This window comes from Asterias amurensis, chromosome 6, assembly GCF_032118995.1.
Source record: "Asterias amurensis chromosome 6, ASM3211899v1".
Classification (NCBI taxonomy): Eukaryota; Metazoa; Echinodermata; class Asteroidea; order Forcipulatida; family Asteriidae; genus Asterias; species Asterias amurensis.
In genome coordinates, this window is record NC_092653.1 from 12647966 (window position 1) to 12673561 (window position 25596).

The 25596-nt window shown below is 38.7% G+C and overlaps 2 protein-coding genes across 3 annotated transcripts in view; one reads left to right on the top strand and one right to left on the bottom strand.

The window, feature by feature from the left end:
• LOC139938296 (cytospin-A-like) overlaps nucleotides 1–11954 on the bottom strand; it is a 29941-nt gene extending 17987 nt beyond the window's left edge. Inside the window, exon 1 of one of the 2 annotated variants that reach the window (XM_071933712.1) lies at nucleotides 11780–11954. The gene's annotated coding sequence lies outside the window, so the exon portion shown is untranslated. Of the gene's footprint in view, nucleotides 1–43; nucleotides 98–11779 lie in introns of those variants that run through there. The other variant, XM_071933713.1, reaches the window with a different exon arrangement.
• Nucleotides 3854–5475, top strand: LOC139938880 (uncharacterized). Its single transcript, XM_071934529.1, has 2 exons — nucleotides 3854–4393; nucleotides 5010–5475. The coding sequence occupies exons 1-2, from the start codon at nucleotides 3974–3976 to the stop codon at nucleotides 5286–5288; spliced, it is 699 nt and encodes a 232-aa protein (XP_071790630.1). The 5' UTR covers nucleotides 3854–3973; the 3' UTR covers nucleotides 5289–5475.
• Nucleotides 11955–25596: the final 13642 nt, after the last annotated feature.

Here is a 25596-nt window from a genome sequence, read left to right on the forward strand (position 1 = left end):
TATTGACTGCACATTTACTGAGCCTTTCTCTAAAAATACTAACCTGACCTTAACGTGAATCCTGTAAGTGACACATTGAAACCACCCAGGGGAGACGCAATCTCTGCATGTAGGCCCCCTATTGCATTGTCAACTCGAGTGTAACACACCGATAATCATTCATTTCACAGGGAACACTGCCAGTGTTAAGAATTACTGAGTTTCCCTTTCCAATCAGTAAGGATTAGCTATGCAGGTCAGGTTAGATGATTGAGCCCAAGCCCCCCCCCCCACCACAGGGTTATATAACCACTTTGAATACAAGAAATGGGTTTCAATAAGAACCATACACAAAACCTCTTGAACCCCCCCCCCCCCCCCCCCCTCTTTCTCCTTGACTTGACTTGGGAAGGGAAAAGTTAAGTGATACCAAGGCCGGACAATTTACTTAAAGTGACAAAATAAATACTTCATTAAGTGTTTGTGTTTACTCAGCTCAGCTCAGCTCAGCTCAGCTCAGGTTATATCTTAGAGGGAAAAATCCGCCAGACTGCTAGACTTGCGTACATATATGTACAGTATGAACATAGCTCAAACCTTTTATTTGACCACATATTTTGTTTGTTTTCAAGAGCAGAATCAAAATTAGAACAAACTACCGGTAAATACACTGATAGCCTTTACAATAAACTTTTTTTATTTGAACTGGCATTAGGAAAAATATTGTAGTTGAAACCGACCAGAATCTAAAACATTAATCTGACTCTTAAAAAACAAAGGTCATGTCCGAAACAGTGACTCCGGCTACAGCTACGGCTACACGTACATGTAGATCGTGTGCGTCTGCCTATTCTTTAACACTGACAGACGGGCTCATCTTGCTGTAGCTGTAGCCGAAGTCGCCGTTTTGGACACGGCCGAAGAAAGTCTAAGTCATCATTTGAACATCCTTTACAAGACCACTGGCATTGTGCTGGACTTGTTCTGTCATGCTTAATCTATGCATGTTATACAGTCAGACAGAGAGGTCTGGCTGAACCATGGAGGGTTGAGTTCAAGAATAAATGAACAGATGCAATGGGACAGGTGTGGACAGCAAACTAACAGATGATTGAAGCAACAAACTGTTGAAAATAAACTGCCCAGGGAGCCAAGGCTCAATGAATATTATTTTTAAGGTAATAATTACGCTTACCATAATATAAAAGCCTTTAAATTTCCATGTCATACAATGTACACTGTACTAATGTAGGTAAATTGCATGTATCACACAGTGTATGGGCACGTACGTACCTACTGGTTGGCAAATTGTGATAACATCGCGCCTTTATCCATACATGACATATGCACGTCTGTGTGCCTACATTATGGCATTTGCCAACCAATTGTACAGTCGGTACCTCATTACAAAGGTGTACATTATACTCCTACATGTACAATGTACTGTACATGTTTAAGGGAACATGAAAGCGTTTCCCTCCCCCAGAATGTACTGCGTGATACATGTATACGTCTGTTCAATTACAACTATTGCCAATTGCACTGTATGAATATGAAAACACAATTAACCACAAGTTCGATCAATCCAAGTGTGCAACGTACGTACTTACATGGTACACCTTATTCCTCTCAAGACGGCTACTCAAATCAATCTTCACGAAAATGTTTTCCCTAGCATAATCCGGTTAAATATTCTCAAGACGGGGAGATACATAAGAAGAGACTGCCTGTGTCACTGCACCAGGGAGACCGAGTGCCTCTTGAGGTCCTCAACCACCCAACAACCAACGACAGTGGTTTAAAGACACGTCTGAATCGTAGTAAGCATCACTGCTTGGACAGGACATCTTAACTCTATAAAAAGACTGACCTCGTCCAAGTCACATCCTTACTGTCTCCTTTATAGTAGATCATTCAAGGAAGTCCTTCCTCAGTGAACGGTTATAAAGGATCACAACTTATTTCCTGAAAACTTCAGATTTGTTAGTTATGGAGCTTTAGACAGGGCCCTTTTTTCTGAAGAAAACTGGTGCCAACACTAGAGGGTTATAAAAATCTTGTCGTTTCTCTATGTGTGTTACAATGTACAGTACATGTACTAGGCCTATTCCTACAATGCTACAATCATCAGAGAATTTAAAGAAAGTTTTTAAAGAAAATCTCAACTGCTGTACAGAACACACTACTTATCATATTTTTAAATGCACCAGACACCGTTAATAATTGTCACAGACCAGTCTTCTCGTTTGGTGTATCACAACAAATGCATTTAAAAATAACAAACCTATAAAAAATTTGGACACAATTTTCGGCCCACGCATTCAATTGGAAAATGATGAACAACAAGCAATTATTAACTTAAAGGAAACCCACACACACAAAATAAATTGGTTAAAGTACACATTACATAAAATGCTCCCAACTCCCATTGTCAGATTTGACGACCTAAAAATCCAATAACAAGCTCTTAAACCCATTTAACGCCAAATAAAAAAAAGGACCAGTAGCTAGTCCCCTCCCTCATCCTTTTTTGAGGCCGCATCCTTTTTATGAACTTTTTATTTTTGATCAGACAAATTTTCTGTGGTATAATTTATCTTTAGATCCATTATACACTTTCGGTAAACAGTATTGTCCGAGTCCTACACTTCGTGTATCACAACTTTTTTAATATAATAACAATATTGTGGAAATTTAGGCTCAATCGGACATCGGAGTCAGGAGAAAAAAACGGGAAAACCCACTGTTTTCGCGCCTTTTGCCGTCTCATGACATGTGTTTAAAACAAATCCAGAATTCTTGCTAACAAGAATTTATATTGTTTTACCATTTTCTCAAAAAGTAAAGCATTTCATGGACTGATATTTCAAGAGAAGTCTTTCACCATTACCTTCTGTAAACCCTGTACATTATTTGTAAATCTGTGATTTTTTTTTTTTTTTTGCGTACCGAAAGGGTCCATAGGCCTTAAAGGTAAAGGCAGTGGACACTGTTGGTAATAACTCAAAATAATTGTATAAGCATTAAGTCTCTTTAATACGAGTAATGGGGAGAGGTTGATGGTGTAAAACATTGTGAGAAACGGCTCCCTCTGAAGTAACATAGTTTTTGAGAAAGAAGTAATTTTCAACTAATTTGATTTCAAAATCAACCATCTAAACGCACACAACTTCGTGTGACAAGGGTGTTTTTTCTTTCATTATTATCTCGCAAGTTTGGTAACCGATTGAGCTCACAAATTTTCACAGGTTTGTTATTTTATGCATTATGTTGAGATACACCAACTACGAAGGCTAGTCTTTGACAATTACCAATAGTGTCCACTGCAGTGCACTGCCTTTAATAACAAGTTCGTATTATACATAAAGTGAGCGGTGACTTAAAACTAATGAATTGGTGGCCAGTTGTTTGAATTAAAATGCTTCCTGTCTACCTTTGAAAAAGAAAAACATAAGCCTATTAAACAAAAAAAGCCCCCTCATCCTCCTCTTTATGGAAAAAACCCAGACGGTAAACATTTTTTTTCTTTTACTTGGCCTAAGCTTCATATTCTATGTGAAATGCTTGTCAAAAAGGGTTACATCATTGAGCTAGGGTTGTACATTGTCACCAAATCAATATGAAAGCTTTTAAAAGTGCTCCTATGTACAGTTACAGCATGGAGGTTACAGTGGGCAAACCTACAGTACAAAGCCTGTATCCAACAAATAAGTGGCCATTAAGCCTGTGGTCAAATTCATAAAAAATAGCAACTGCTGATAACAACAGTGACTGGCACAGAGTATAGCAATGTTAATCAAGCAGAAGCTGAAGCAAAAGCAGTTCCTTACAATCTATAGATAGTCCTGACCTTTTGCTTTGACTAATTGCTTTTCCTCAAGCTAGCCCAGCAATTGCTTGAAGGTTCTCAACAAAAGACTATTCATGTGCGATGAGGCATGCTTAAGTGAAGCTTTATAATAGAAGCAGGTTTGCTTTTCCCCCAGTTTCCAAAATGGCTGCACAGAGTGAAGAGCATACTGTTGTAAAAAGTGATCAATTGAATGCAGTTTTTGTCACACTCATCTTAAAACACCCTGTTCTCCTAAACAAATCTCAACTACCGAGTATCAAGGAAATGAAATGGAACGCTCTCCAGGACGCCAAAGCAATAATTGCAAAAACCACCGGGAAAAACATGGATGACAAACAAATATTGAAGAAAGTTGCCAACATGAAAGTACAAGTCAAGAAGAAAATGGAGGCAGCCAAAACCGGTAATCAAACGATTAACCTGCGTTCCTGGGAGAAAGATCTCTTCTACGCATTGAAAGGGCAAAAAACACCTACATGTACCACCACACACAAGATGGCTTCTGCAGATTCAGCGGGATTTTGTTCCTCCAGTTGTGCTTCTGCTGATGCCCGCATTGAGGTATATATTAATTTTGTTATCCTTGACAAGTTTTGATACTCCTTTTTTTAAATACTATAATTTTGCATTCCTTAGAATTGTGTTCCACAAGATCAAAAGCAGACTTTGCATCACTTTATACAGACTTTTTGAGTGCACTCAGCACTATTTTAATTTTATGACAAAATATTCAAAAATGAAATACGTGTATACAACTAACACATCTGCATCTTTGAACCATTCTCAAAATGGTTAAGTTTTCTACTTTTTAAATGCAATTTTGAATTTTCAATACCGTACTCGATCTACATACATCGTTCTAAAGTACATGTACTACGAGTAAGGCCATGTCAAAATCAGCGGTTGCCGCTAGATTACAATGTACCACATCACCATGTGTCAAGGTATAGGACGACCTTAGCAACACCCTTATCAAAAGCCGTAGCTGTAGCCACCAATTCAGATTCGGCCTATTGCTTAGAAAACAAAACTAATCATAATGCTAATTTTGTTTTTTTAACACCCATACACCGATGTGTGCTAGCAATGTATACATGTACTCAGTACTTTCCCGAGTCCTGTGATGCAAATTCAACATCTATTATAATCATAAGGCATTAATTATTTGATCTTGCAGGGTGGTTTAAGGAATTCAAGTGGGCAATGCGGTTCCAAATCAGCCTCGACGTCTCCCCAAAGTCAATTCTCAACACCTCTTCGTGGATCCAAAAGGAAGAGTTTAGGCCTACCCGGTGAGACTGAGGAAACCATGAACCTGTCTACGACCCAACTACAGCGACTTGTACTGTTGGAGCAACTGAACTACACCAGGATGAAAATAAGACGGCTAGAGGAGAGCAAACAGACAGCACAAGAGGACCTATCAAGTGGATCCACGGATGCGATGTATTACTAACTTGAGGAACTACATGTCATACCTACACCATCATGGGATTACAAAACAACGTAAAAGTGTTGACATTTTTCTTTACATACATTGTACCATTCTGCAAACAAAAACGCTGATGCAGGCGATCTGCACATTTCAAAAAATTGTTTTAGGCTTATGGCGGTATTTATTTCTTGAAATCTTATTTTTTTTCTGGGGGGGGGGGGGAGGGAGGGGGATTTACATTTTGAAGCAGTCCAAAACAAAAGCCTTAAATACAAAGTTAACAGTAACAACTATTTCAGTCGATGGCCTACAATTTGGCTCAAAATATTTACTGGATCAACATTCTTCGTGAAAATAATAAATAAGGGGGAAGAAACACAAGGGTCATATGAATGTACAGTGTAATTTACTATTTGTACTGAACCATGTATGCATGAACCGTAATTAAAATCTAACTTGTCCTGCTGGCCAGTACTGAAGTAAATGGCAGTGGACACTATTGGTGGGAATTACTCAAAATAATTAGCATAAGTAGAACCTTTCTTGGTAACGAGTAATGGGGAGAGGTTGGTAGTTAAAACATTGTGAGAAATGGCTCCCTCTAAAGTGACGTAGTTTTCGAGAAAGAAGTAATTTTCATCGAATTTGATATCAAGACCTCAGATTTAGAATTTGAGGTCTCGAAATCAAGCATCTGAAAGCGCACAAATCCGTGTGACAAGGGTGTTTTTTCTTTCATTATTATCTCCAAACTTTGATGACCGATTGAGCTCAAATTTTTATAGGTTTGTTATTTAATGTATGTTGAAATACGTTAAGTGAGAAGACTGGTCTTTGACAATTACAAATAGTGTCCAGTGTCTTTAAGGCCATACAGTGCAGTGTTTCTTGCTGCTGTATACGTACAGTACTAGAACATACATGTATACGCTGACTTGTATAAGACATGTAAGAAGCACTTTTTTTGTACAAGGATGACCTCATGGTTGGATCACAGCATGAATGTGATACACCTCAATGCACTGATGGCTGGCAGAGTGTGCAAAATTAAGAATTTCATTTAAACAACTTATGCTTTGGTAATAATGAATTTTCACGAAAATAACTCCTCAGCAACTGTAAGATTAATATACTAGATCGTTTCAATGAGTTATTACCATGGGTGTAGGCCGTCATGTTAGTACACAATACATGTACATGTATACATGTCAGTCGTTGAAATTTTTTTAAAGAGTTGCCCCTCATTTAAAATTCTGCTTTTGTTTTTGTTTTGTTTTCAAAAGATTGTACATTGTATAGTGATGTGTACATCCTGTGTGTACTTAGTTAATTTCCCAAAAAATTTAAAGCAGTCTACGTACAGTATATGTAGCCAAACTAAATTTGTTTTTTTATTTTACATCAAAAGGATTTACCTGTGCTATGATACATTGAGGAAAATAAAATTGTGATAACTGCAAGAAACACCATCATTTCTTGAGTCATGTGATACACTGTCAAAGAAAGATGTACATCACCACTGTTATGTACAATTTATTTTAGTTAAAGACACTGGACACTTATGGTAATTGTCAAAGACTGGTCTTCAGAGTTGGTGTATCTCAACATATATGCATTAAATAACAAACCTGTGAAAATTTAAGCTCAATCGATCGTCGAAGTTGCGAGATAATAATGAAAGAAAAAACACCCATGTCACACGAAATTTCAGATGCTTGATTTCGAGACCTCAAATTCTAAATCTGAGGTCTCGAAATCAAATTCGTGGAAAATTACTTCTTTCTTGAAAACTACATTACTTCAGAGGGAGCCGTTTCTTACAATGTTTTATACTAGCAACCTCTCCCCATTACTCGTAATCAAGAAAGGTTTTATGATAATAATTATTGTGAGTAATTACCAATAGTGTCCACTGCCTTTAATTGAAATCTCATCCACACAAACTTTAGTTTCCTGTACCCAAACGCAATTTTCAGCATTGAAAATAAAGGGTTAAATAAAGGGTCTGGATACTTTTTTGTAGGACACGACATGAAACTCACACAGTTTGAAAAAGATGACAATAGAAAGCTTCCCTGAAAATATTACTTGCTGAGGTGCTGCAGTTTTTAATAAATTGAGTAAAACAAGTCACGATAATAATTTTCTTCGACCAGTATTTTAGCATGTATTGTAAAACGTGACATTGTTTTACTCATTTCTCAAAAACTGTCATAGCACCTTAGCTAGTAAAATTTAAGGGTAAGCTTTCTACTATCATTATCTTCAAATTGTGTAAGTTTAAAGTAAATGTGGATTTTGTGTTTCAAAAAGTACCAAAAATCCTTTAAATACCAAAAAGGGTAAAATATCTGATTAAATGTCAGGGCACAGATCATCAATAGGGCCTAATGATATGGACACATGGTTTCAAGATGATTTCTCTTGCCATCATCAATATTTATCAGTCTAGAGTGGCTAGAGTGCACACGGCAGCCAGTGCTGCAACTTCAAGGTTGTGGATGACTCACTGATTGTAACTGGGTAATGGGATATTGAAATTGCAGCGCCCTTAATGGGAAACATCAAGCCATTTATAGGTAATGCACAGTGGCTTAAATTGTGCACTATATTGACTGTATTATGCATCAGACATGGTATTTCGTTCTGTCCTTACCCTATGGTATTTCGTTCTGTCCTTACCCTATGGTTCCGGCTAGGGCAAGACATTTTTTACATTTGATAAGGGGGCATCACTAAGAGATGTGTAAAGACAAAACAGCATGGAGACAATGACAGTGGCTCCGAAGAGTTTATTTGTAACATTTATTTTTTTGTGTTTTGAACATTTTTCACTGTGCCTGTATCAGGCTCTCAAGTGGGCAATAATATGGTAACTGACATTACAGTATAAAAACAATTATTTGGGTTCTTGCTTGTTTTACGAAAAGCTGTTTAAAAATTTGGTAACCAGTGATCATCATCATAAGACAAACAATCATTGCCAAGCTGAAAGCTGATACAAACATGTACTGAACTAGCATGTTTGATAAGTTTTTACACACATTGTACTTTCAAAGGGCATGCATACATACATATCCTACATGTATGTATGCATGCCCTTTGAAAGTACAATGTGTGTAAAAACTTATCAAACATGTACATGTAGCACTAAGGCATACTTTACATGTACATGTAAAGCAAGGTCAACCATGTGAGAGGATCAAGATTGGATTTATTATTCTGCGGAAGTGTGACTGACAACACCTTCCATATTTTACATTCATTGATTGTATGAGAGAACTACATAAATCATTGTGTATGCTCATTGTAGTCTTGTCCTGTGTGCATTTTTGGTGCTACAGGCTGACTACCATGTCAGTGTAAATTTTATCTGTCAGTTAGTACCATGTCATTAAAGGCATGCAGTGTACACTATTGGTAATTACTCAAAATAACTACCTTACTTGGTAACGAGTAATGGGGAGAGGTTGATAGTATAAAACATTGTGAGAAACGGCTCCCTCTGAAGTGCCAAAGTTTTCGAGAAAGAAGTAATTTTCCACGAATTTGATTTCGAGACCTCAGATTTAGAACTTGAGGTCTCGAAATCAACCATCTAAACGCACACAACTTCGTGTGACAAGGGTGTTTTCTTCTTTATTATTATCTTGCAACTTTGATGGCCAATTGCGCTCAAATTTTCACAGGTTAGTTATTTTATGCATTTATGTTGAGATACACCAACTGTGAAGGCTAGTCTTTGACAATTACCAATAGTGTCCCCTGCCTATACGGCCCTACATTAAACGTATCTTTACTTCAAGATCACAACATAGGGCATCAAAGGCAAGGGCCACGGGGTCCAATTTCATGGCTGTGCTTACTGCCGAATTCTGCGCTTATGACCACCATTCTGCGCTTATGTGCAAGCGCCAAATTTCTGCGCTAGCCTTGTAAGCGTAGAATGCCTAGTAACAAGGAGTATGCACAGGCACAAGCAAAAATCAGCTAACGCTTGACGTAGGGGGCTAAGCACCGAATTCCTTGCCGTTAGCGTTGATTCTGTGGTTACGATTAGCAGAGCCATGAAATTGGGCCCAGATTACGATTTACATCCAACAATATGTACATGTACAATGTACTTTGTACCTACTGTAGGGAAGAATATAAATGGGGCAATTGAACAAATAATATTCAGTAGGCCCTATTACATTCACAGATCATGTGGGAAGAAACTTTAAAAGGCGCGCTCTTTAAAGATGTGATTCAAACCGGGTTTCTGAGATGGTGTCAGCTGAAGACAACCTCTCGCTCAACTAAAGATGTCTAAGGAAGGGAAAGAATCCACTTTATGTACCCCTACACTCCGTCACTCTCTCTTAGTCTTTGTTTGTACTCTTTGAACGTTTGAATAAATTTAGAGATCAAAAATTTCAACAACTTTGTTAAGCCAGTGTAAAGTTTTATGTTTTACATTTTAAAAAAGGAATTCTTTTAAAAAGAAATTAAATTGGATTTAAAAATGATCTTTTTAAAAAATATGAATTTAGTTTTTTAATTCACAGAGGTAAACTGGCCATTAAAAAAACTAATGATATTCTCCGACTTCCTTTGTTGTGGCCTGCTTAATTATTAATCTTGTTTGCCTTTTTGTTAGGCCTACAGATGTATCGTAATTTAAGTCAACAATCGTTATCCGTTTCTTTTGACAATTCAAAAGTAATTTTACTGTAATTGTCAAAATATGTATGACAGAAAAGATAAATTTGTTCAAAACTAGGGGAAGATCAACATGTAGCTGCCACCTTTGGGAAACAATTAAAACAATGGAATACTAAAAACCAAGGACCTCTTTATTCCTTTTTTTTTTAAAGTCTAGATGAGAAACAAGTATATTGGTTTAAGTGGCCTACATAATAAGAGAAGTTGTGAAAAAAAAAATCATAACTTAAAGTCAAGTAAATAGGGTAGTTATAGCATGGCGAAACTGGTATATGTAGTTATATTGGCTGTAGCTGAAGTTCTCAAACTTTCAGTTGCATCGAAAAATGAATTGTTAATTCTTTTTAACAGCAAAAACAGCAAATTGGGTCACGAGTCTACAGTCTCTATGTGTCCAGATGAATGTTCCGAGTTCTGACTATTTACAATGTACCTGGACTCAGTCCAGGGGCCGGGGGTTCACCCTAGCAAGAAAGTTAACAAAATTCAAGTATGGTCCATGTATGTGCCAATGATCTGATGTACTTGTAAGAAAATGAACGTCTGCCACCGAGCACACTCTGGCAGTCTTGGAAACCATTGAGAAGGGCCACAAATTGAGCTAGATCAGCTATAAGAGTTAACCTGATGAAACCTTGGGAAATGTTTGGCATTAAGTTTGTTTGTTTGTTTAGATGATCTTCCCATCAAGGGAACACGGAAAACTCGCACAAGGTGATATAAACACCAAGCTGGTAACAGCCGGTCTCTCTCATACAAACATTGGTTTGATGTCTATGATTATGAATTGCGCAAATCAAGAAATTTGTGATTCAGTAACTAGACGACAATATTTATTCTAGTCATTGTGAAAATCAGCAGTTAGCTGGGGGATTCAAACTCACAACCTTGTGATTGCAAGTCCTGCAGTCTAACCACCCAGGTATCATGAAAGGGGGTGAAAATTGCATATATACCTTTCAGTGATTCTCTTGAAAGTGCAAAATCCGACTGCCACTTTTCCACTAGGGGCCAAGTATTTTTCTTTTTTACTTTTCAAACTTCAGAACTTCTCAACATGTAGGGTTAGGTTTTCAATCACTCAGTCGGGTAAAAAGCGAAAGTGAGCTACGTACATGTACATCATAGGGCTAGCATCTATATTGCCTTTTTTTTTAGTAAAATATTATACAATTTTTGTGAAAATAAGTGAAAGTTCTAGCTAGACTGCATTTAAGTGAATTACAGTCTTCCCTAGATCCACCAGTCAACTACATAGTACTACATGTAGTACAATTCAATTCAATTGATTTTCAATTCACTTTATTTCCAAATCCAAACAAAAAACAAAATAATTAGGGGTAAATAAAGAACTACAGTCATACACATCATACACCATCCCCTAAAAATAAAATGCCAAATAAAGGATCCGCCCCTTTTATCATACGCCACCTGTTTCCTTAAAAATTACAGCACTGTTCAGCAGCTGAGCCAGTGAGATGAAGAGCAGCTTCATGAACATGTAGCCACTGAGCTGACACTGACAGAGGGTGAGAGAAAAGGCTGTACAAAAGGGAATGAGCTGAGCCAATCCAAAGAAAATCCAACGTACACAGCACAGCCACAGCTTTCAATTTCATCTAACATTCTTTGCTTTTGCCAACCTAAAGAAAGTTCTAAATAAAGGGAGGGGGCGTCTTGGTTATTTTTTGTCGTCACCGATCCGATCGGTACCTGCCGCCTGCATGTTCGTTTCAAGCGCTACATCATTCAAATAAATACAACAAGTATCCGTTTTACCTTAACATGGACATGGAAATAAATCATACCTTGTTTGTTGTTCGTTGCAGCAGATGACAATCCATTTGTAAAAGATGTGTCACAATTGACAGGACAACATCTTCCTCACGGGCGATCTCACACACCGCGCTGCAAAAATTAATCGCAATCGATATACCCTGCAAGATATTTTAACAAAAATTTTACCACACAGGCGAAGTAGGATTCTACTCTACTCATTGACCTCTGTGCTTTCTGCTCTACTCCATATAGTACTGTACAAAACCAATGATTGCTGAAACCACCAACGGAGGGCTAGATAGGGCGCCCTCTGCCTTGTTAATCATGGATCATTATAATGTGTTTGCAGAATAGCATGAGTTTTTATGACGAAAGTGTCCGAGAATGCTACTCAATGCTAAAGCATAGGGACAGAATCTACACAGTGCTAAAGCATAGGGGAAGAATCCTACACAGTGCTAAAGCATAGGGCCAGAATCCTACTCAATGCTAAAGCATAGGGCCAGAATCCTACTCAATGCTAAAGCATAGGGGACAGAATCCTACACAGTGCTAAAGCATAGGGACAGAATCCTACACAGTGCTAAAGCATAGGGCCAGCATCCTACTCAATGCTAAAGCATAGGGCCAGAATCCTACTCAATGCTAAAGCATAGGGACATAATCCTACACAGTGCTAAAGCATAGGGCCAGCATCCTACTCAATGCTAAAGCATAGGGCCAGAATCCTACTCAATGCTAAAGCATAGGGACAGAATCCTACACAGTGCTAAAGCATAGGGACAGAATCCTACACAGTGCTAAAGCATAGGGCCAGCATCCTTACTCAATGCTAAAGCATAGGGCCAGAATCCTACTCAATGCTAAAGCATAGGGACAGAATCTTACACAGTGCTAAAGCATAGGGCCAGCATCCTTACTCAATGCTAAAGCATAGGGCCAGAATCCTACTCAATGCTAAAGCGTAGGGACAGAATCTTACACAGTGCTAAAGCATAGGGACAGAATCCTACACAGTGCTAAAGCATAGGGCCAGAATGCTACTCAATGCTAAAGCATAGGGCCAGAATCCTACTCAATGCTAAAGCATAGGGCCAGAATCCTACTCAATGCTAAAGCATAGGGACAGAATCCTACACAGTGCTAAAGCATAGGGACAGAATCCTACACAGTGCTAAAGCATAGGGCCAGAATCCTACTCAATGCTAAAGCATAGGGCCAGAATCCTACTTAATGCTAAAGCATAGGGACAGAATCCTACACAGTGCTAAAGCATAGGGCCAGAATCCTACTCAATGCTAAAGCATAGGGCCAGAATCCTACTCAATGCTAAAGCATAGGGACAGAATCCTACACAGTGCTAAAGCATAGGGACAGAATCCTACACAGTGCTAAAGCATAGGGCCAGAATCCTACTCAATGCTAAAGCATGGGCCAGAATCCTACTCAATGCTAAAGCATAGGGCCAGAATCCTACTCAATGCTAAAGCATAGGGCCATAATAAAGCATTAAAGAGGAAGAACCTTAATCAATGCAATGCAAATTAAAGTTGACAAAATTAATTCAATTTAATATAAAACAGGTTTATTGAAAAAATCCATCGCAATTACAAAACTGAGTTCCACATATTAAAGGAACACGTTGCCTTGGATCGGTCGAGTTGGTCTTTGAAAAGCGTTCTGTAACCGTTTGTTATAAAATGCATATGGTTAGAAAGATATTGTAAAAGTAGAATACAATGATCTACACAAATATGCCTCGAAATTGCGTGGATTTCTTTTTACCTCGTCCAAAAACACGGTCGGCCATTTATGGGAGTCAAAATTTTGACTCCCATAAATGGCCGACCGTGATAGTTCGCGACGTAAAAGGAAAACCGTGCAATTTTGAGTGATACTTGTGTGGATCAGTATATTCTACTTTTAAAACATCTTTCTAACCATATGCATTTCATAACAAACGGTTTCAAACGCTTTTAATAGACCAACTCGTCCGATCCAAGGCAACTTGTTCCTTTAATGTCAAATAATCACATAAAAAACAAATTTTAAGGTTGCGTTTAACCATAGAGCTATACATATAGAATAATAATAATAATAATAATCTACATTAATATAGCGCTAACTTGCTCTGTGTTTTGAAGCCACCCTGGGAACAAACATGTTTGATGTGTTGCATGACTATGACACGATTTTAATTCACATTGACGCTTTTTTTTTTTAATTCGCCGTGTGCACTTTCCTACACAACTGCCCATTACATCTGTCTGCGCTACGAAAACTTAAAATAGTATACATGCCTTTTAAACATGACGCAAATGACGCTCGCAGTTTGGACGCTCATCAGCAGATTGTGCGTTTAAATTTGCTGCATCTTTTGGTTCGATGACACATAGAAAATAACAAATGCACTATCATGCAAATAGCCGTACACTTGCCGGACAAAATATCAAGCTTTTTGTATTCGTTTGTCCATGAACATTTGATGCGCCCACACGGCTCCAAAACTTTATTGCGTGTATAATGGGGTGTTAGCACTCTAGTCACATCAATATATATAGCTCTATGCATTTAACAGAAATCTGTCATAATAATAGAAAGTGCTTCCAACTTTGAAATTGTTTTGAACTTAAACCTTTTTCTTGTGAGAAAATTGTCTGACCAAGGTCCTATTGTGGGTGAGCATTCATTGCTCACTCAAAGTTATGTATCCCAAAAACCGTTTTTGTGTGAAAATGTATTGAACATTTTAAACAACAGTTTGTGAGAAGTAATTTGTTTGCCAAGCAAGTGTGTTTAACAACATTTTGTTGCAATTCCATGGAAGCTAAAGATTGACAGCCACTGTTGAACAATGGCAAAAGACCATTACTTGCTACAAACTTAAATCTCCTGCCATGTTTAATTCACATGTTCACTGCAGGGTTACAGGACACATCTCTTAGTTAATACACAGTTGAGTTATGATTATTCATTAGAGTTCATTAACTGCAAAGAAAGCTTATAAATTGACTTTTATGAAAACACACAAAACTTTTTTAACTTGTCCATTAATGGAATGGATCAGTTCATGAACTTGGTTCATGAACTGCTGTGATGAACATGTCATGAACTGTTTGATGCGTGGACTGATCATGAACATTCTTAAAAGTTCATCAAGTCATTAATTCCCTTTTGGCTCAGTCAGTGCACAACTATGAGATAATGAAGCTGACGCGCAGCGTTTCTTTGCAAAATCGTGATCAGAATAGGCGCTCCCAGACCCTTTGAGAATTCATGAGAAAATCCAAGTGTTCATAAGCACGTCAGTAAAACGCTCCGCTTGGTGGGAAATATTTGAACAACACTTAAAATGAAGGAGGATTATCTTGAGATGTTTTGCTAAATGAAGGGTTGTCAAATTTGTTTAACCGTATGCACATTTTAAAGAAAAACCGTCGCAAAGTGTGTTATGAATATAACTCCTTTTTGATGAACCCTTCACGTTTGCCGTGACCCTGACTGTTTCCCATTACGTTAGAGATTTTAATGCATATTTTTAGTATCTTGAAGAATTTTGCTGTTGTTAGCTTTTTACATTTTTACTGTGGGAAACATATTTTTTCGGTGTCAAAAAAATGGGCAAAATGTTACAATTTCGTAATTTTTTTTATGGAATTGATTATGATGTCAGGGTTACATGACATACGCGCGTTCTATTCCAGCAGCGCTAACGCGCTAGGCGGGCGCTTTGTTTTGTTTCTTTTGCGTACATGCATAGAGCTTTAAACTTGTATATTCATAGCTCTAATGTTTGATGACAATTAGTTAACAACAGGATGGACCACGTGAAGGTTGTCACCTCCCACCCCACTTAAAATCTACATCGTTAATGACATGACCTTGTAATTAAAATTTTGTTTTTGCTGCATAGAGCTTTGTTTATATAGCTCTATTGTTTGATGACAATTAGTTAACAACAGGGTGGACCACGTGAAGGTTGTCATCTCCCACCCCACAATTAACAGTTAAAAAAGATCTTAATACATCGTAAATGAGTACTCAAACACACTAAATTAACACTACAACCAATGTCAACCTTAATGAGTACTCAAACTCTCTAAATAAACACCAAAGAAAATGTCATGACATTGTCATTAAAAAATTGGTTTGGTGCATAGAGCTACATAAACATGGTTATAAAGCTCTATTGTTTGATGACAATTAGTTAACAACAGGGTGGACCACGTGAAGGTTGTCATCTCCCACCCCACAATTAACAGTTAAAAGAGATCATAATACATCGTTAATGAGTACTCAAACACCCTAAATTAACACTGCAAACAATGTCAACCTTACAGCGCCAGCCACCAACCCGGTCATTCCCTGAATCAAACACCCTTAATACAAACCCTAGAAAAAGGCATGACCTTTGTAATTACAAAACTTCGTTAATGAGTACTCGAAACCGTATATAAACACCATAAACAATGTCATAACCTTGTAATCAAATAACGTCGTTAAAACTGGACTGCATACCCTTAATAAATACCGTGGAAAATGTCTAGACCTTTGTAATAATAAACCTGGTTAATGAGTACTCAAACACACACAAGGTCATGACCTTTGAAGAAGAGTTACTATAAACCTCAAGTGTGTCACAATATTTACATGTCTTCCTATAGTAACCAGTAAAAAACATGGTGGCCACCATGTGAGGGTACCCCAGAACAGATACCATGTTAATAATTAGAATAATAAATAACTGAATTACAGAGTGACACAAAATAAAAGGTTACAATTTATAATTAATTCATTATTACGATACAAAACTTCATTACATAAATCAACACTTATATACAGTCCTTAACACACTTTTTTAACGTCGTTAAGACTCTTAGAGTACTCAAAAACTGGACTGATTATCCATATAAATACCATGGACAATGGCTAGACCTTTGTAATTATAAACCTGGTTAATGAGTTCTCAAACACACACAAGGTCATGACCTTTGACATTACAAACTTTAACAAGAGTTACTAAACCCCAAGTGTGTCACAATATTTACATGTCTTCATATAGTAACCAGTAAAAAAACATGGTGGCCACCATGTGAGGGTACCCCAGAATAGATACCATGAAAACAATTAGAATAACAAATAATTGAATAACAGAGTGACACAAAATAAAAGTTAAAATTTATAATTAATTAATTATTACAATACCAAACTTTATTACATAAATCACCACTTATATACAGTCCTTAACACACTTGTTTAACGTCGTTAAGAGAACTCAAAAACTTTGATATTACAAACTTTAACAAGAGTTACTAAACCCCAAGTGTGTCACAATATTTACATGTCTTCATATAGTAACCAGTAAAAAAAACATGGTGGCCACCATGTGAGGGTACCCCAGAACAGATACCATGTAAACAATTTGAATAACAAATAATTGAATTACAGAGTGACACAAAATAAAAGTTACAATTTATATTTAATTCATTATCAAAATACAAAACTTCATTACATATACCACCACTTACAGTCCTTAACACACTTGTTTAACGTCTTAAGAGTACTCGAAAACTGGACTGATTATCCATATAAATACCATGGACAATGTCTAGACCTTTGTAATTATAAACCTGTTTAATGAGTACTCAAACACACACACAAGGTCATGACCTTTGACATTAAAAACTTTAACAAGAGTTCTAAACCCCAAGTGTGTCACAATATTGACATGTCTTCATATAGTAACCAGTAAAGAAACATGGTAGCCACCATGTGAGGGTACCCCAGAACAGATACCATGTAAACAGTAGACTAACAAATAATTGAATTACAGAGTAACACAAAATAAAAGTTACAATTTTTAATTAATTCATTATTACAATACAAAACTTCATTACATAAATCACCACTTATAAACAGTCCTTAACACACTTGTTTAACGACGTTAAGAGTACTCAAAAACTGGACTGATTATCCTTAATAAATACCATGAACAATGTCTAGACCTTTGTAATAATAAACCTGGTTAATGAGTATACACACACAAGGTCATGACCTTTGACATAACAAACTTTAAAAAGAGTTCTAAACCCCAAGTGTGTCACAATATTTACATGTCTTCAGATAGTAACCAGTAAAAAAACATGGTGGCCACCATGTGAGGGTACCCCAGAAGAGATACCATGTTAGTAATTAAAATAATAAATAATTGAATTACAGAGTGACACAAAACAAAAGTTACAATTTATATTTAATTCATTATTACAATACAAAACTTCAGTACATAAATCAACACTTATATACAGTCCTTAACACATTTTTTTAACGTCGTTATGAGTACTCAAAAACTGGACTGATTATCCTTAATAAATACCATGAACAATATGTCTAGACCATTGTAATAATAAACCTGGTTAATGAGTACTCAAACACACACAAGGTCATGACCTTTGACATAACAAACTTTTAAAAGAGTTCTAAACCCCAAGTGTGTCACAATGTTTACATGTCTTCATATAGTAACCAGTAAAAAAACATGGTGGCCACCATGTGAGGGTACCCCTGAACAAATACCATGTAAACAATTGGAATAATAACTAATTGAATTACAGAGTGACACAAAACAAAAGTTACAATTTATATTTAATTCATTATTACAATACAAAACTTCATTACATAAATCACCACTTATATACAGTCCTTAACACACTTGTTTACTTTTTATTGGTAGTGAGTTTACTTTTACAAATAACCTTATGTTGTCTTGACTTTGTACAGAGCAAATATTTTTGTGTAAGTGGCAAAATATCTATCTAGATAATGTCGCTACATACTGCAGAAGTAAGGCCTCTTCATCACCATTCCACCTTGATCGTTCTTGCGCTTGTCGCATCCAAGTGGCGCTTCCAAATTCTCTGAAGTCATCCATCTAATGCAACTTGGTCTGCCTCTTCGTCTCGTTTGTGTTCTTTGGGTTCATTCTGTTGACAATGTTCATCTGTTGTCATGATGCCTTAGATGAGGTGGTGAAGCAAGTGTTTTATTGGTGTTGCATAAGGTGGCACAGCATCTTCACGCGTCCAACTTGAAGATGTTCGAACGTGTTATAATCCTGTATTAAATATGATCAAAAAAGAAAGAAAAAAATAATTAGAGCGAGATTTGGATTTAAAGGTCAAAGATGTGTGTATACTATATCAGGAATTGCTTTTTATTAAGTATGCATATCCCTCACTCAGTGACCCTCCTGGCGCACGCTTTAACATACATTTTTCAGACAAGGTCAACGGTCATCGCTCCTTGAAATATGCTTCTCCAAGACTTTGGAACTCTCTTCCCAACAATATCATAGACTGTGCCACGCTACGAACATTTAAATCTAAACTTAAAACCCTTCTTTTCAATCATAGAAGCCCATAGAGACTTTATTTTGTAATTTGCGCTATATAAGAACTGTTTATTATTATTATTATTATTAAGGTATATGGGACTATGTTTGAATAATGAAACCTGAAATGTCTATTGTCTGGACTTGTATGGATTTCTAAACTTTCATCTCAAGCTTCGCTAAAACAGATCATACCTTCAAATTCCACTTAGGACCCTGGTGAGTAGCTGAGGAATAAGTCTATCTCCTCAAGCCATGATGTATCTTTCTGTACTGTGACGTCACATCTTCATGGTCCATGTTGACACGCAGTCGTCACAATCATCTACAAGAAAATTACAATGTACTCGCATCAGTACAAACCATATCAAGACTTGGATCATCAGGGCCAAATTTCATAGAGCTGCTTAAGAACAAAAAGGATCCAATACAAACTATTAGAAAAATGCACTTCCCCAACAGAGTTTAGAGATTAAAGAGATCATTCTCTAGCTATCTACCTATGTTTGGTGCACTTAAATGACAGCTGGGATGCTGTCCGCATAGTCAGGCACTGTTGCATCATGGCTTTTGGTCATCGGCAGGTAGCACACCACATCCCCAGCAGAACTGCAGACTCCTGAAATATATGCCAATCAAGTTATTACAAAATCACTATTCTCATTAAATACTTTTCACCATAGAACAATATTCATGCTGCGAGGTTTAGATTTTTTTCATGAGGACTCTAGCAATTGGAAAACTGGTGATTTTCAAAGCTAAATTTTAGCATGGAGCCCCTTTTAAATCTAGACATAATCTTGATTTCAGGATAAATCTCAACAACTTACGGTCCCTTAAAATAAACTTACCTTTTCCTGTCGTTTTCCTCAAAGATACACAGCTCCCATTGATGTCTTCATGGCCGCAACTGGAATGGTGCAGTTTCCATTGGTCTCCAATAGGCAGATGGATCACCGTCGCCGTAAAAAAATTAAAGAAAAAATACAGACAATGAGAAAAATGCATCTCGAAATAGAGTTTTGAGTAAAAGAGATCATTCTCTAGCTATTCTACCTAGGTTTGTTGCGCTTTAATCCCATCTTGGATATGTATTGTTTGAAGCTTTGCATGGTGTGGAGAAATAAGAATTTACGGGGACAACCATGTGTAAACCTCTTAAGGTGAGTATTGGCTCTGGAAAGAGCAGGTTTGGTCTCGATGTTTCTAACAGTATATTCTGCTCGTCTTCAGGAGAATGTTGGACTACAGACGATGGTCGAACTTTAGAAGTGCTGGATGGATGAGCATTTGGGCGGGATGGATCAAAGCTGTTCTTGGCCGGTAATGCATGTGAGTTGATTGCTGGCTGGATGTGTGTGCATTGGAGTGTGACATTCTTGTGGTGAGCTGCTGCTGGAAGGGTTGGCTTGAGGATGTGTGACCAGATGACGTTAATGAAGAAACCGATGTCTTCTGGAACTGTATGGCGTGCTTGTATATCGATGGCCTCCCCGACTCTGCATTGGTGCCAGGACTGTACATGAGCTATGAGTTTGGCTTGATTCCACTTGATGATGCTGTCGTGTTCGTGTGAATATTTGATGATGGCTGAATTGTTAAGGTGTTCCAGTGTGCCATGTGCTTTGTGTTCCTTGATTCTTGTTGAGATATTGCGCCCTGGTTCCACGATGTATACTTCACAGTAATCGCAGGGAATGTGGTAAACACTGGCTTTGTCTCGAGTGTCTTGCTTGTCCTTGTGTGTGTGGAGTGATGCTTGAATCTTGTTTGATGCTGTATGGAAGGTCTTGACTTGAGCTTGAATGAAGATACGTTGAAGCTTGTGAGAAGATAGGCCAATGTTTGGGAGGGAGATTGCAGCCTTGAACTCTGGTAGTTCATCTGGTGTGAGACTTGGCTTGGGCTCGCTGAGGTTGAAAGTTTTGTAGCCATTAAGTTGACGTGATGTCTTGATGTGTTGTAGTTCCTGCTTCAAGCTGCCCTTATCACGGGTGTCCAAGGTCCAACGGACCAAGGTGTTGGAGACAGCAGACTTGAAGCGAGGATGGTGGAATAATGAGTTGTGAACATATCTGTTGGTGTGCGTTGGCTTGTGATGTACCGTGTGGGCTAGAGTGCCATCAGCTTGTCTTGTTACTTCGGCACCTAGGAAGGAGATAGCATTGTTTTGTTCTTGTTCCATGTTGAATCGGATACGTAGATATTGACTGTTCAGTTGATGGAAGAACTTTTGGAGTGCTGTCTTGCCGTTGGGCCAAAACCACAAAGGTGTCGTCAATGTAGCGGAACCTGAGGTTGGGGCGAAGATTGGCGTTCTTGATACCGTCAAGTTAAAACTCCTCCATGAACAAATCCATCAGGACTGGGGATAGAGGAGATCCCATGGTGGCCCCAGAGGTTTGTTCGTAGAATTTGTCTCGCCACCTGAATCTAAAAGCGGAGAAGCAGGTGATAAGGAGGTCGTGGACTTGTTCTGTAGTGAGTCTTGTGCAGTCTGTCAGTGTAGGTTAGGCTTGAAGGCATTGTTCGGCGATGTTGCATGCTTCTTCAGTTGGTATGTTGGTGAATAGTGACATGATGTCAAAACTGACAAGGATCTCAGTTGGACGGAGATGTATGTATTTGATAATGTCGACGAACTTGCTTGAGTTGTTAATGTTATGTTCAGTGAGGCCAACTAGTGGATGAAGGGTCTTGGTGGGGTGTCTTGCAGTATTGTAGGTGGGTGATCCCGGGACGCCACGATGGGACGGAGAGGAACATCTGGCTTGTGGCTCTTAAGGTTGGCTAAAAAAACGTGATTAGGCGGATGAGGATGGCTTGAGGTGACGGTACATGGTGTTGTCTATGACCTGCGCTTGATAGAGAGTGCAGAATTTAGCAGTGGGGGTGCGTTCGATGACTGAACAGGAGTTACTTGGCAGGCGTTGGTAGGTATCAGTTGACAGAATGTCGGTTACCTTGTGGTCAGAATCTGTTGTGCACATGAACACGGTGGCATTAACAATGTTCGTTGACATGATGTGGATAGACTTGTCTTTGTTCAGGGCTCGGATAGTGGCGTGTTCTTGCTTGCTTGTGTTGGGTCTTGGTAACTTGGTGTTTGAAGAGTTTGAAGAATCTGGATGCGGATATGGTTGACGAATGTCTTGTCTAGATGTTTGAGTGCAGGTTCGGTAGACTGAATAATATCTTTGACTGGAATCGTGCACTGTGTGGGCGCCAGCACACCTCGCATGATTCAAGTCAAAGACATCAATCAGTCCACTGAACCTGCACTCAAACATCTGGACAAGACAGTCGCCAACCAAGTCCGCATCCAAATTCTGCAAAGACTTCAAACGCCAAGTTACCAAGACCCTACACAAGCAGGCGAGAAAATGCTGATATCTGAGCCCTGCACAAAGACAAGTCCATCCACATCATGTCAGCGGACAAGGGTAATGCCACTATGGTCATGTCTACAACGGATTATGACCACCAAGTAAATGAAATCCTGTCAACTAATACCTACCAATGCCTGCCAAGGAACCCCAGCCCAGTCATTGAACGCACACTCACCACCAAACTCTGTACTCTCTATCAAGCGCAAGTCATAGACAACACCACGTACCGTCACCTCAAGCCATCCGCATTCACCTGCCCACGTTTCTTCTGCCAACCCAAGATCCACAAGCCAGATGGTCTTCTCCGCCCCATCGTGGCTTCCCAGGGTTCACCTTCTTACAACATTGCAACACACCTCACCAAGAACCTCCATCGACTAGTTGGCCTCACTGAACATCACATCAACAACACAAGCAAGTTAGTCGACATCATCAAGCACATACATCTCCGTCCAACTGATATCCTTGTCAGTTTTGATGTCGTGTCACTGTTCACCAACATACCAATCGAAGAAGCATGCAACATCGCCAACCAAAGCCTTCAAGCCGAACCTACACTGACAGACCGCACAAGCCTCACTCCAGAACAAGTCCACGACCTCCTCATCACCAGCGTCTACGCTTCCAGCTTCAGGTGGTGAGACAAATTCTATGAACAAACCTCTGGGGCCGCCATGAGATATCCTCTATCCCCGCTCCTGGGAGATTTGTTCATGGAGGAATTTGAACTTGACAGCATCGAGAAGGTCAATCTTTGCCCTAACCTCTGGCTCCGCTACATTAACGACACCTTTGTGGTTAGGCCTTACGACAAGACAGCACTCCAAGAGTTCTTCCATCACCTGAACAGTCAACATCCACACATCCAATTCACCATGGAACAAGAACAAAACAACACTATCTCCGTCCTAGACGCCCAAGTAACAAGACAAGCTGATGGCACTATAGCCCAAACGGTACATCGCAAGCCAACACACCCCGATAGATACCTTCACAACTCATCATTCCATCATCCTCTCTTCAAGTCTGCTGTCTGCAACGCCTTGGTTTGCTGGGCCTTCAACACCTGTGACAAAGGCAGCTTGAAGCAGGAACTACACCACATCAAGACTTCACTTCAACTTAACGACTACAAGACATTCAATCTTAGCCAGCCCAAGCCAAGTCTCACAACAGATGAACAACCAGAGTTCAAGGCTGCAATCACCCTCCCAGATATCGGCCACACTTCTCACAAGTTTCAAAGTATCTTCAGTCAAGCTCAAGTCAAGATCTTCCACACAGCACCAAACAAGATTCAAGCATCACTCCACACACACAAGGACAAGCGAGACACTCAAGACAAAGCAGGCGTTTACCGCATTCCCTGTGATTGCGGTAAAGTGTACTTCGCGGAAACCTGGCGCAGCATCTCAACAAGAATCAAGGACACAAAGCACATGGCAGACTGGGACACCTCGACAAATCAGCCATCATCAAACATTCACAAGAACACGACCACATCATCAATTGGAATCAAGCCGAACTCAAAGCTCCTGTACAGTCCTGACACCAATGCAGAGTCAGGGAGGCCAGCGAGATACAAGCACATCATAAAGTTCCACGAGACATAGGTTTCTTCATTATGGACATCTGGTCACCCATCCTCGAGACAACCCTCCCAGCAGCAGCTCACCTAAAGAATGTCACACTCCAATGCAATTCACATCCAGCCAGCAATCAACTCTCACGCATCACCGGCCAAGAACAGCTCTGATCCTTCCCTCCCAAATGCTCATCCATCCAGCGCAACTTAAGCTCCACCACCGGCGCCGCCTGCATTCCAGCATTCCCCTGAAGACGAGATTATAAAGAGATAATTCTCTAGCTATGTACCTATGTTTTGTGAGCTTCAGTCATCGACAGGTAGTACACCACATTCCCAGCAGAACTGCAGACTCCTGAAAATATGTCAATCAAGTCAAAATATCAAGTGTAAAACCTCCACCTTAAATTGGTCCATTATTACAAAGAGCATCCCAAAATTGGGTCCTTGAGTTTTTCGATGATAATTTGTTATGCTTTCTTTCTCTCAAATTTTCTTTACAGTCGAACAATTGTCATGAACTTGTTGTTTCCATTAAACCAACTTTCAAGAACTTTTTTGCGAAGAAACCGACGGGACAGTTTGTGGACTAAAGGCTTAAAGACACTGGACACTATAGGTAATTATCAAAGACCAGTCTTCACTCTTGGTGACGTATGTCAACATATGCATGAAGTTAAAACTTGTGAAACTTTGAGCTCAATTGATCGTCGAAGTTGCAAGACAATAATGAAAGAAAGCACACCCACCCTTGTTACACAAACTTATGTGCTTTCAGATGCTTGATTTCGAAACCTCAAAATCAAATGCTGAGGTCTCGAAACAAAACTAATAATAATAATAATATTAATAATAGTAATTTGTTCATTTACATTGCGCCCATTCCATAAACTGTACAAAAGCGAATAACATAATAATCCAAACAATTGAATGAACAAGAACTATACAGGACAAATTGCAAAACATTAATACAGTAAACCCACATATTAGTAAAGGAACAATATATGCACAATTCAAGAATTTCCAAATTCATGGAAAATTACTTCTTAATCGAAAACTATGTTAATTCAGAGGGAGTTGGTTCTCGCAACGTTTTATACCATCACCCTCTCCCCATTGGTCGGTACATTAACTCAGACTTGATGTCCTTTTGATGACAATTTGAAAATGAAACTGAAGAATTTCTGTCCAAAAATGTATGGCCCTTTATATTTGAATTGCAATTGAAGGGTATCAAACATGATAGCATCTTACATAATCGAGGCCCCCCCCCCAATTTTCATCTTGACTCCAGTAAATGGACAATTTGTGAATTACAAAGCTAAATTAGAGCGTGGAGCCCCTTTTAAATCTAAACAAAATGTTTATTTTAGGATAAACCTTAACAAACTACGCTCCCTCATTACTTTCCAAGCTATCAATCAAACTGAAAATAAACTTACCTGGTCCTGTCGGTTTCCTCACAGCGTACAAAGCTCCCAATGA